The 13,216-nt window shown below is 36.9% G+C and overlaps 2 protein-coding genes across 2 annotated transcripts; both read right to left on the bottom strand.

Moving 5' to 3' along the window:
- Nucleotides 1–849: 849 nt before the first annotated feature.
- Nucleotides 850–9,162, bottom strand: fam219b (family with sequence similarity 219 member B). The gene is made up of 7 exons (XM_063479582.1): nucleotides 8,961–9,162; nucleotides 6,960–7,068; nucleotides 6,148–6,241; nucleotides 5,941–6,018; nucleotides 4,785–4,836; nucleotides 3,190–3,340; nucleotides 850–3,099 (listed from the first exon to the last, which is right to left on the bottom strand). The coding sequence occupies exons 1-6, from the start codon at nucleotides 9,033–9,035 to the stop codon at nucleotides 3,191–3,193; spliced, it is 558 nt and encodes a 185-aa protein (XP_063335652.1). The 5' UTR covers nucleotides 9,036–9,162; the 3' UTR covers nucleotides 850–3,099; nucleotide 3,190.
- A 1,128-nt stretch (nucleotides 9,163–10,290) lies between these two features.
- LOC134622098 (cytochrome c oxidase subunit 5A, mitochondrial-like) lies at nucleotides 10,291–12,959 on the bottom strand. The gene is made up of 5 exons (XM_063467987.1): nucleotides 12,810–12,959; nucleotides 11,119–11,235; nucleotides 10,889–11,010; nucleotides 10,621–10,743; nucleotides 10,291–10,420 (listed from the first exon to the last, which is right to left on the bottom strand). Exons 1-4 carry the CDS (start codon nucleotides 12,880–12,882, stop codon nucleotides 10,630–10,632), a joined length of 426 nt encoding a protein of 141 aa, XP_063324057.1. The 5' UTR covers nucleotides 12,883–12,959; the 3' UTR covers nucleotides 10,291–10,420; nucleotides 10,621–10,629.
- Nucleotides 12,960–13,216: the final 257 nt, after the last annotated feature.

Below are 13,216 nucleotides of genomic sequence, written 5' to 3' on the forward strand. Positions count from 1 at the left end.
AAAGTGCTGAATGAAAGTAAAAACGAGTAAAAACTACTACAACTGCAGTAATCAGCCATGTCAGTGAAGACACAGATAGGTGCAGTCTGTAATACTGAATATCTCCTGACAGCAGTGGTTCTGAAACTGTGAGGGGTTGGGTGGGTCCCCACTGGTGGGGCACAGACAAGTTAGTGAAAAATATGAAGTGAAACTAATATAAATAAGGATGGGGAGGGCTGTTAGGGAAACAAAACAAATGAGGCTACTGTTGTGCTGATTATTATTAAAGTAACATCTAAGGTGGATTTTTTTTTTTTAAATTACTGAATGATGAAAAATGTGATCAAAATGTGCACGTCCTCTGAGATGTTCCAGGTGTCACTGACAGTTTCAGGTGTGTTTGCAGTTTTTTTTACCTAAAAGAGATGGCAGCAAAACACAGAAGAACTCTGTGCTATTCTGGTGAATGTTCTGCTATGAAACGTAACATTCATGTAAATGTTACTTTGACATGTACAGCCTAACTAAACACTAAAAGAAAGAGCAAAATGTATTCTGGTAGAGCAACAATGGTTCAGTAGCATAAAATCTTTGAGAGACATGACAAAAGGTTGTTCTACAAATTCCCCAAATCTTATTTTGACTGAGAATCTGTGGGATGTCCAATCCATAAAGGCCCAGGGCTCAAAAATTCCAGGATTTAAAGCTGCAAATGTCTACATGCCTGATATCACAGGAAACCTTGAGAAGTTTTAAAGAGTTCATAAGTTTTAATATCTTGAAAATCCACATAGTAGCAGGCAAGTGGTTACTACCCATTTACCAAAGAACAACTAATAATAGCTAATCAAAAATAAGACACATAAGCATAATCAACCGATTTTTATTTTTTAATGTAAACCAATTAACAATACAATTCAAATAAAAAGATTAGCATTTACCATCATTAAAAAAAACAACCTGTTATTGCATTTTGCACGCAACAACACTATCTCATCACAGGGATGTACACCATACAGATTGTCCCAATAGTTGCATAGTACAGGTGAGTCAAGTGTACTTGCTACTGACCACTGGTGTTAAGTGCAAAATTGTATGTACATAAGAACGTGCAGAGCCAGGGCCGGCGTCAATACACTGTAAATTCAGCTGGTCCATTTTAAAGCATTTAGTTCACACCTGTATCGAGTAACTCACACTTAAGTGTTATAGTAGAATCAGCTTTTATTCCTTAAACACCCACATTACAACCAAGGAGTGCTGGGAGGAGATGGTGTGCGTGACAAATACTAGTAAGGTAAGATTTTCTAACACCTTACAGTGCAAAGGTGTGAGGGGAAAAAAAGGAACTGATTCCAACTTTGTAAAGTACAAACCAAGGTTCCTACTTTGTCATTGCAAAAAATGTCACTTTTCCAGTCCTCAATTTGTTATGTTGATCAAGTGGTATGCTATATCATTTATTCACACCACTGAGAGTTACCATCACAGCAAAGGAAGTAACAGAGTGGCCAGTATTTCAGTAAAATAGCAGCCACATGTCCTCCCTGCACTTGACTCGTTATGCAGTTTCCCAATTTCTATTTCGTAATGTAAGTGGAAAACCAAATCATTTCTATTTATGATCATACACCCACCCATCCATCCATCACTCACGCACGCACACACATACATACAAATAAATCTCCTGAGAAGTGATCACTATCACTTACTCTGACATTTAACATTTTTTCCTTTAACTACGGTTTCAAACAGTTAACAGTAAAATATTACCCAGGCTGTAGCATGTCAGTGAACACATACATTTTTAAAAGTGGAAAAAGAAAAATTGTCTTCCAGTTTAATTTTTTTCAGTACATAAGTGTGTCCATTATGTAGGAATCAGCAACACATCATAACACAGAAAATGAGGCCAACATATAGTATATGCTTAATAAAATAACATAAGGCTGGACTAAAAGTTTGATTCTAATGGTGATCTGCTGTCATGTTATCGTGTCACAATAGTTAGTGTCTTCAACAAATAATGACAAATATATATATAAATAAAATAAAGTAACTCTTAGTTGAATCATAACCTGAATGAGGCTCTAAACCAAAATGCTACATATCCATCTTTGAACACAAGTCTTTAACATAAATCTATATTTGAATTTTTCTCAACCACACCATGTTACTTAATGCATATCAAATAAAAAAACTGAAATACAAATGTCACATGACTTCTATGAAGTCCAAATGTAGTTAAATGTCATGTGTTCTTCTATCAAAGCACTTTATTCCATCTGCTCACAGCTGTGCCTTAAACAGCAGTGTGGCATTTGCCAACTAGAATACTAGTATGCTTCACTTTATCCTTATTCAATCCTGTCCAATGACCTTTTTTTGCTTTGTTTTTTTTAAGAAGGGGATGGCTTAGTCCTCAACGGTTTGTCGCAGTTTTCTCAATTACAACTTGTAAAATGTAGTGACTTTTTATAGTGATTATTATGTGTGTTATTAATGAGTCCACTCAAAAACTATATCTTTTTTCAGATTGCAAGTAGTTATTTTTGTTGAGACATGACTATTTATGTGGTGGCCATTTCATTTAGGAATAAAACTCAAATGTAATTTTAAAGAAAAAAAGAAATAGTTAATACTTCAGTGATCTGGGAATGTCATTGATAAAACAAGGTGCAATTACTTCATGTAGCTGTTGGTTGATAGCTGGGTAATGCAGATTCACCAAAGAGCTGAAACAGTAAGACTGTATATCATATCTGTATGCATGTCATGCTTAGAGGGTTGCACAAGTAACTGCCCGATTACAAAAGACTAACCAGTTCACCCTTGGGTTAACAAGGGCATCATCCTAAATGTTGAATTAATCTGTTAGGAGCAGTAGTGTCGTTAGCATTTCACACAGTCCTTTTTTTGTTTTTGTTTAAAGAAACAAAAAAAAAAAAAAAGAATAAATAAAAAAATAGGTCAAGCTTTGGGGTCACAGTGGATAAGGCTTGTTCTCACGTCCACCTGCGTTTTCAAAGGGGGTTGAGCAATCTCAGTGCACGCAGTCCTGCATGAAGAGGTGTTTGGCTTTAGAGCTGGAAGTCCTCTAGCAGTGCAGCAGTGGAGCTGCGTGACAAAGAAGGCGTCAGGCACCAGTCATTAAAGTAAGCTGAAGCAAGAGCCAAGACTTTGTTAGATTTGAGTCACTGCACTGACATCACTGTATGGGGCAGGACGGGCCCTCAGAGCAGCAGCACACAGAGGAGCCCATGGCTTTGGGTGGAATCAGGTCCAGGTCCTCATCGTCAGGGATCTCATCCAGGCGATAGCCATCCTGAAGCAGCTGCTTGCTCAAATCAGGATGGATCTGGAGAGCAAAGACAGAATATAAGTGAGATGTAATGCAACCAGATTAGTGTAACCACTTAAAAATAATGTTACTTAATGAATGAATGAATTTTTACATGGAAAGTCTGCCCGCCTCAAAATTACATATTTAAAGGCAAGTCTATCAAGGGCTGCTGCACTCTGTGAGAGGCTGTGCTCATGAGGTAGAACAGCTCATTTATTAAACAGAAGGCATATGATTTGATTCCCTGGCTCTTGGTGTCCTCGTCCTTGGGCAAACTACTAAACCCCAAACTGCCCCAAATTGGTATAAAAAGCACTTTAAGTTATAAGTAAGAGTACAAAAGTACTGGATGAGTACCAGTCCTTTTAGCACATAGTTTTGTAAGCCAGCTTGGAAGTGTTGTTATGTTATTTTGTTATGTTACTGTATTATATTAGTTTTGGAATGTAAATCTTTAAAAATCAATGCAGCCTTGATCAAACTTAAAACACTAATGTTAGAAACCTTTTGGTGACAATGTGGAAGTCATTCAACTGTAATGTATCCATTATAGCTGACAACTTCTGAAGTCTTCTTTAGCAAAGACTTCTGGGACATCTAAAGGGTTCCAAATTCATGATGGGGGTATCTACTTGCATCCTGCATGTTGGACAGTAAACTTGAAAGTGTCTAAAGCTTTTGTCACCAGAAAACCTTCAAAAAACCCACCAACCTCAAGAGGAAGGAACTGGAAGTGAAACATGCCAAGTTATTTCCAGATTTTATGACTCAGTCTCTGTATGTCTTGTTAGAATAGAACAAGACAGAGTTTGCCACAAGGTACAAACCTAGATAATAATCTTAAATCACGAGACTCAGTGCCTGGGAAAGACAAATAACAGAAGTAAAACTTATCCTTTATTCTCACATTTATTCACACATGTACTCAGTACATGTCGTTTCTGGCATGCGTACAAATTCAAACAAAAAACAATTTGCTACCAGTTGTGAATATCTGATGCATTTCTGGTGCAGCTGTAAATGAGCTGCTTGCTGAATGATCTTTGTTAAAAGGGTTGGCATAATAATCATGTGCTTCAGTTAATACCTTTTTGATTAGCCTTATCTCGTGCTTTCTTGCTTTGTGGTAAGTCTCTCTTCTGTATTCATTGAGAGATTTAAATGCTAATCAAGAAAAGAAATTCCCAAGTTTGCATGTAATTTGGTGGTGCAAAGGGTAGTGTTTTCAGTGGTCTGCTTTCAGTGGTGCGTGCTGACAAGTCAATCCAATGTGTTTGTGAAAAAAGCACCAAAGTCACCAAGGCAGGGAGCTAAAATTAAAACAAAAATCAAAAAGCCAGATTTGATAAGAACATAAACTATAGTTCAGCATGCTGTGGCTAAAAGTCACCCAACCAGTTTGACACAATGGTAACAGATTCGAAGAGAATCTAAAAAATGTCCTGTGGAAATAACTCACCTCAGCTGAAGAGTATCCAGAGGAATACTGCTCAAAATCAATCTCTTCATCACTGTTAAGACATGAAGGACAGATTCTTCATAACTTAGGAGGCACAATTTTAGAGAGCAAATTGAGAACCCAGTGAAGAAAATTAAGGTTAGACTGAATTTCTATTACAGAAAATGGGCCGGTTTTAATTTAGCAGTTAGGAAAACACTTGTACAGACCAAGTTATTAAACGCTATTCATTATGGTAACTTTACTTATATGCATACATGCTGTTGCCTTTGGACTACATTCGTATATTCTGTGTTACAGTTTATATCAACTTCATTATTCTTGGCCTTCATCAACCCAGAAGCACGGGTATACTTTCTATTTACAAAACTATACTGGACAAATACCCACATCTTATTCTATGTAATCACTTATCTTTTACAAACAGCTGCTGTGATTTTACCTCTTCTAGATTCCTCCACTTTTAAGGACCCAAACACCAAACATAATGCACTATATGTTAATGTTTTGGGCTTGCTGGAAGAGTTCAAAACTCCTATAAATAAATATCAAACCTAACAGTGCAACTGTAATTTATGAAGTGTTCTGGTTTGTTTAATATTTGAAATGGTGTGCTTTCTCTTTGACGATTTGAAAAAGACATTGACTTGTGATTACATACATATAAACATAAATTTACACATACATAAATAAATTCAGTCATTTTGATGTGGGAAATTCAACTGTCAACTAAAAGCCTTTGACTTTTTTTTTTAACAGGTTTACATTTTAGATTGTAAAGTATGGGTTTACAGACACTAACCTGAATTGGTAAGATATGACATATGGTGGGTTAGACATCATGTGGTCATTTAACGTCTAAATGAGTTTAACGTCTTGATTCATCTTACATTCTTTGGACAGAGTTAAAGTAGATAAGGATTTTTATGTTGAAACATGTTCTTTGTTGTATATAAATACAACAGAAACATTTTAAATCGTGGTTTTAAGGTCAGAGATACAGTAATTCTAACAGTTTTTAAAAAAAAATTTTTTTTGTTCTTTTTGATTTTTTTTGAAAGACTGAAAAAAACCTCGCAAATGATAACACCAGACCGTTAGTCCTTAGTGTACTACTGTTTTAACCTAATAACATGAATACCAGGTTCGACCATACCTGTCTGAGTCAATTGCAACCAAAGTATCCTCAGCGTGCTGACTCAAAGCAGCATAGCCCTTGTTATATTTCACCATCCTAAAAAACAAACAAACAAAACAACCAAAGGACAACCAGAAACAACATTAAAATAATAAATCACAGTTCATCTTCATTATGCTGACATCACAAAAAGCTGCTTTCCCTTTGATATTCTTTTCTTCTGACCTCTTGGCTCCCTGTCTGGGCTGGTGCGTCACTGGAGGCCCCGGTGAGAGAGCTTTCTTCTTCAGCGCTTTCCTCGCCATCTCCCTGTGTTTCTCTTGAGATAACAAAAGACATTTTTGTTAGGGCAGAACTGACCATAGAGGGAGTGGAGAATGAAAGTAAACACTGACAGTTTACACAGGCAGAAAAATTGAACCTATATAACCTATGACCCATTTTCATAACACCTACGAATTTCATAGTGAGTCAGACTAAAAACACCTCTATGCACTTTTAAAAATAAATTGAGATGTATGAACCATTGACTAGAAAAGTTTTGTATCCAGTGAAATGTCTAACATTTATTTAGTAAATAAGTAACATGACTTTGTATATAAAGAACATCCCAGGGAGAGGCAGACTGGGAGTGGTTTACCACTCTGTGAAAGACATAAGATGAGAGTCTTATTGTATATTGTACGTGGTATCATTACAAGATTTAGAAAATCCAAAAGAAACTCTGTGCAAGGGACAGGGCCCAAGAAAAAGACTAGGCTAAGATCTTCAGGCCCCTAGGCAGTACTGCATTAAAACAAACAAACAAAAAAAAAACAAGAGGAAGATATTTTGTGGCTAAGTTAAGCTGAGAGTGCCCAACAGTGTCATATGACTCAGGATTTGTTTTCCTGCTAGGTGCACATTCAACACTATTCATGCACATCAGCATAAATCAACTCATAAAAACAACAATCACAGGAGGACTGGTGACCTACAGACAGGGATAAAATTGATGTGTTTATGCCACCAACTGTTTGAGGTTAGGAAATACTTACGTAGTTTGAGATGGATGGCTGGCGCTCTGGACATGATGTAAGGTCCTCTTTTTTCCACAGGCCTGATGCCGCCATCTATGCTCTTAGGTCTTGTGCCACTACTTGGCCCCTGAAGTTTCAAAAATTGAAAGCACAATCAGTACTTTAATAAATTACTCAATCAACAGCTTCACTGTCAAAATACAATGTACTGTACAATGAAATGAAGTGACTGTCCTTTATATGGTGAAAATCACTGAAAAGATAAAATGGTTTACATGTTACAATAACAGGGTGGAACAAAAGGACAAAACAAGATATACAGCACCGTGCAAAGTCTTGAAATACCACTCTTTTTTTTTTTTTTTTTAAGTATTTTGATTCCAAGAAGCTGTCTTCTAATCTTTTCACATGTCTTGAGCAACAGTTCTCTCAGCTTTTGAAGGTATTTCAAAGTTTTTCAAAACCACTTCACACAGACTTATGAAACATTCAACCATGAAAGACACTTAACTTAAGGTATAAACTAGTGTTGCATCTACACATAAGAGAAACCTGTCAAAAACCAATTTCTTATCAGTAGCCTGTTGCAAAAAACACATTTGTTCAAAAACTCCACTGACTTCACCAACAAGGTCCGCAAAGTTGCACTCATTCCAGATTAAACCATAGTGTCCTTTGATGTCATCTCCCTTTTCGTTTGTATACCTACCACCGAGGCATTGGAGACAGTCATTAAATGAGTATAGTAAGAGTAAAGAAAATTCCTTACACAACAAAACTAGCTTTACAATCAGATTTGCACTGCAGTACACTTTTGCCTTACCACCACATATATCAAAAACAATTAGGATTGCTACAGACAAAAGCACGGCTGTACCATGGGCTCCCCCTATAACCCATTGTACCCAACCTTTACACAGAGGAAGTGGAAATTAAAGCTTTGGGTTCCTTCAAAGGGATAACACCTAGCCACAGGTACTGATACATAGATGACAACTGGGTCAAAAAACAAAAAACAAGTAGAAGCCTTTACCAAACAAATCAATAGTTCACCAGGGAGGATACGAAGGATAATAGGTCCCTGGTATGTGCTGTGATCATTGAGGAGGATGGAAGCCTAAACCTTTAAGTTTACTGGAAACACACACATTCCAGTACCTACTCTGTGACTCCCACCAACCACTGGAACACAAACTTGGGATAGTCAGCACTCTATAGCACCGACAGAAAGAAAAGTAATATAGGCGTGTAAAGAAAGCTCTTAAAACATGCGGTTATCCCAGTTGGACTTTTATCAAATCAGCGAAGATGCATATGAATGAATGCCAGACACCAACCAGGAAGAAAGAGAATCAAAACTGTAACAGCACTGTTGTCTTTTATGTAGCAGGTTTGTCAGAGAAACTCAGGAGGATTTTCTTCCAACATGGCTTCCCAGTGTATTTCAGACCAATCAACAGCCTTATTTTCATGCATACTTGCACAAGTTTCAAAAAAATCACTGCAACTATTTCCCATTTTTGCAGAAAAATATACAGAAATGAGAAGCTACCCAAGACAATTGCACAGTACTGTACATCAGTCAAATATTATTGTAATTAATCATCTTTTTAGAAAAATCTCCTAGTGATATTATTTACAAAACAGAAATAGAAACTGAATTCAGAAACAATTAGTTAATATGTTTAATATTGCAACGAATCTCGTTTGGATTCATTTTTGATTTAGCTCCAGCTCCTCCCCAGGGCTGTCTATTACATTGCAGCAGCCAAAGAAAATCAGAGAAATTAAAATCTATAGTTTTAGTCCTTTCGATTTGCAAAAACAGCTATACTTCTGATAATTTTTCATTTCACTCACTCTCCATTAATTTCTCCCACACTTATTAAGGTCTACCAACGAAGTCTCATTCATCCTTATAATGATTTTGAAATGATTTCCCAATTAGCAAAATGTCAAAAATCAAAAGCTAAGCTAGTTAGCTATCCTCCCCCGTTAGCTAGGTTTAGCTGACATTACCGACAAACCCTGCGAATCCTGCTGTGCCTCCAGCAGGGAGTCCTTCTCCGGCTCCTCCAAAATGTCGTTCATCATCTTGACTTTAGTTGTCACAGTTTACGCCGCAACACACCCATGTTGACAGCTGCCCCATCGGGAAGGGACTTTTAGTCTATAAGCAAACAGGAACTTCTGTTAGCTAGCTGTGCTCTCGCGGGACAGGTTTCATACTACTTCCGGGAAACAAAACTTTCAAAATAAAACCCTGCTCGACTCGAGAATGTTTCCTTAAATGGTTTATAAAATCATGAAGTACGACAAAGCAGCCCCAGCTTATTAAGAAAATTGCGGATAAATATTAAAGGGGCCTTAAATGTGTCACTAAACTATCATAATACTACACTGTCATATTTGCCAATTAATGTTTACGGTTCACGTGAAACTAAACGAAAACTTTTCCAATCAGTCTCAAGCAATGACTTGGTTTCAAGTTACAGTATTATAATAAATATATTAAGCAAAAAATGAATAAGATACACGTATCAATTTAAATATCTTATTTACGCAAATATATAGTTACAACCAGGATGATTTCTAGCCTCTCATCGCCACCTGATGGGCAAAAATAAGAGCCCAGAGAGAGGTCTAAAAACCAAGTGACCAAGTAAAAAACAAAGTCTACATTTGCATTACATATACACCTAAATATCTGGATAGAAATATTTTATTATTAAAAATAACTTTTAAGTTTTAACATAGCATGTCTAAACTAGGTTTCTTTAGAAAGCAAGAGGAGCAAAAGGAAACACTTAAAATTCTATAACTTGGGAATTACTTTAAAAAATTACATTTTCATTAGGGTTTCATCTGTGTATATAATATATAAAAATATGAAAATGAGAAACAGTTCAAAATACAAATTGCTCTCTTGAGATGTAATTACTAGCCCAGCTCTGCATAGTCTACAGTCAGGATCTGCAGCTATCAGGGAGTCTTCTGATTCACTACGATGGATTTTGCTCACACACTTCTTTTGCTCCTTTGATCATCTTCAGCCTCCTGTTTGCTTGCGACCCTGGAGGCTTTGGAGTGGGGTTTTTTTTGTTGTTGTTGTTGTTTGTTTTTTTAAATTTATAGGCAATAAACATGGGTACTGTAAGGACTGACTAAAATCTAAAACACTGGTTCATCAAATTCATCGTGACCATCCGTTAAAAAAAAAAAATGCTACAGTTCCTATCCTTTTAAATAGAGTTCAGCTGGTTATTATTTATTCTTCACATAAGATATTTACAAAGGTGTAATAAAGTACATCAAAGGATGTATTAGTCATAGACAAAGAACAAGCACACATCATCAATTTCTGGTTTATTTATAAGGTCCATTATTTTGTACACCACAGGACAGCTTGGATTTAAACAATATAGGCAATTCAGCATGGAGAGAATCGGGAAAGCTCATCTCTTTATACATCAAATAACCTGAGGAAAGAGAAACAAAAAAAGTCTGCAATTGAAAGTACGTAACGGGCCACATAATCTGCAATAATATTGTGCAATAAAGTAGACCAGCATGCAAATGCACAGTTCGATGTAGCACTGGGCAGCATCAGTTACTAATGCCTGAAGCAATTCTTTTTAAAATCCACACTGCCCATCCAGGTAGCATGCTGCAGTCTCACCTTGATAATCTACAACTTGTCAATTCCCAGCTCTTCTGGTGTTGAAATGCCGAGTTCTGTGAGGGTGGGCTTTAGCTCTTGGATCAGGTAGGGATAGATATCTTTATGGGGGCCTGCTTTGTCCTAAGATAAAGATAAAAATGTGATCAGCTGTAAGGCACAAAAAAAACCTTAACAAGGTGTACATCCAATTGTAATCTCAAAGAGTACGATTTATGTGACTTCATTTTCTCTAATGGCATATTTTACTGAAGTGAGTCTTACGCACCTTGACAGCTTCAAGGATGCGGATGGCACTGGCCAGGTCGTTCAGCCTCCGACAAGCTCTTAATGCCGAATCCAAGATCTTGGGTTCAGGTACCAAATCATATCCAATTAGGGTGTTCATTCCTGTGTGTGTTTAGTTTACAGAAGTAGCAATGTAATTTTAAAGTTATGATTTTTAGAGTAACCCTCATTTGAAATATAACAATACAAAAATAATCCACTCAAAGTCACCTTTCCTGAGTTCCCAAGCATCTAAGTCAGGCTTGCTGAAGTAAGTGACCCAACGGGAATCAAACTCCTCATCTGTCTCCACCTTTCCATGGGAGTAGCACCTGGAGGCCAAGGGAGCTTGAAAAAAGGATTCAATAAATAGGTTTCAAGGACATACTTGTATTACATACATACATACATACATAATACAGTTTAAAATTGAACTAATTTGGACTTAAAAAACATACATTTATTTGTTTTGTTACCCAAGACAAAGAAAGTTCTAAAGCACTGTATTGTACTTAAAGTAAATAAAACATTCCAGGTCCTTAATCAAACATACACACAGTGACATTTTAAACTTTTGGAACACACTGTAAAATTTCCTCATTTAATGATCTACCACAAGTTAAAAACAATGTCTGCATCTACAAATGAACAGGAAGTGCATCTTGGTGCTGAACCATAGTAATAAACATTTACTTTTTTTAAATAGATATCAAAAGTATTTTTAACAAACAATATATTTTAAAACAATATGTTCATTTTGCTGTTAAACTGATTTTTTTTTTTCACAGTACCCAAAGCGCCACTGCTCTTCTCATCGCCTTATCATTAACAGTGCTGCTTCTTATCACTTTTCACTCTGGCTGAATGCAACCTCAGAGGCTTTTGAACAAGGGCACATTGTCAAAACCTTCTAATTCATTTTCATTTCTACGCTGGTATGAAATTGCATTTTATACACAGAAACAGAACTCAAAGTACTGTACCAAAGTTATAAATTCCAGGGGTATTACAGAAAGAGTGAAAACACGCACTACAGTAGTCGTTACACATTTTGAGGGAGTAAAGTAAAATAGGGTCATGCAATTTATTGCTACATCGCCTTGATCAGAGTAGCTGGTGTTTGCGTGTACATTTGAAGACGTAAACGAGTTTGGTTTCAGTTTCTTTATTTCCAGTGTAGGAAGCCAGCAAACTAAGCATTTGTCGTAGAGAGGAGGTCACTGAACAAACTGTTATGCATTATGGATAATCCAGATGACCCTCTGCACCGCTTACTGGACAGGCAGCAGAGCACCTTCTTAAACTAACTGAAGGACAGATACTGAAAACCACTTCTACCAAATACTGTAATGCCTCCATTTATTTAGTCCAACAATCCTGAATAATGATTAACTTTTTACATAGCATTCATTAATGTTCTAAACCCGTCTGCCATATACCGTCAACTAACATTAGATGACCTGCACAGGTGAGCTCAGGTCGGTTATTTCAGGAGAACTGCAGCATTAAAAAAGCCAAAAATACACGCTCATGGTGTAAATCTTAGATCAAACTCTGTAGCATTGTGATCTGCATTCAATTTTGACCATAGTCCAACGTGTCGATATGAGCTGCGTGCAAACTGCGGTCGCTGACTCTCTCAAACAAACCGAGGAGGGTCATCGCAAGGTCGTGACTTTTACGCTTAAATTCACTTCGCGCCTCAATATTTAAATCACACAACGAAAGGCAAAAACACCAGACTATTTTAATTTCAGACCCTTAAACACAGCAGGTCACAACTTTAATTCAATGTCACCCCATGTTAGCTTCTAGCTACATACAAGCACACAGGGTTAGCTAAGCTAGCTGGGTAGCTATACGAGCCCATTTTACTTACAGTTTGTTTAATTTCACGTAAGGTGTAAAGCAGACGGTCCTACCTGAGTAGCACGGTCGTGGCCGAGTCAGACTCCGCGCTCCTGTGGCTGACAGTCGGAAAACGGCCCGGAACATGTTACCGCACTGGATACTAACCGTCCTGTACGTGCTAGAAAGGGGTACTCTGGACCTACGGAAGGACACGACGAGGGCGACATGGTCACGTGACTGAACGAAGACAGCCGAATGCTTCCTCCAGGCCGTTGACGTGAGCGATTTTTTTTATTTTATTTTGTTTTTTGTTGTTGTTGTAGTTTTTTTGTTTGGGTTTTTTTGCTACTATAAAGTAAAATATAAATATATTGATTTAACAATAAAATCTCTCTCTCTCTCTCTCTCTCTCTCTCTCTCTCTCTCTCTCTCTATATATATATATATATATATATATATGTATATGTATATATATATA

Source organism: Pelmatolapia mariae, linkage group LG1 (genome assembly GCF_036321145.2).
Source record: "Pelmatolapia mariae isolate MD_Pm_ZW linkage group LG1, Pm_UMD_F_2, whole genome shotgun sequence".
Classification (NCBI taxonomy): domain Eukaryota; kingdom Metazoa; phylum Chordata; class Actinopteri; order Cichliformes; family Cichlidae; genus Pelmatolapia; species Pelmatolapia mariae.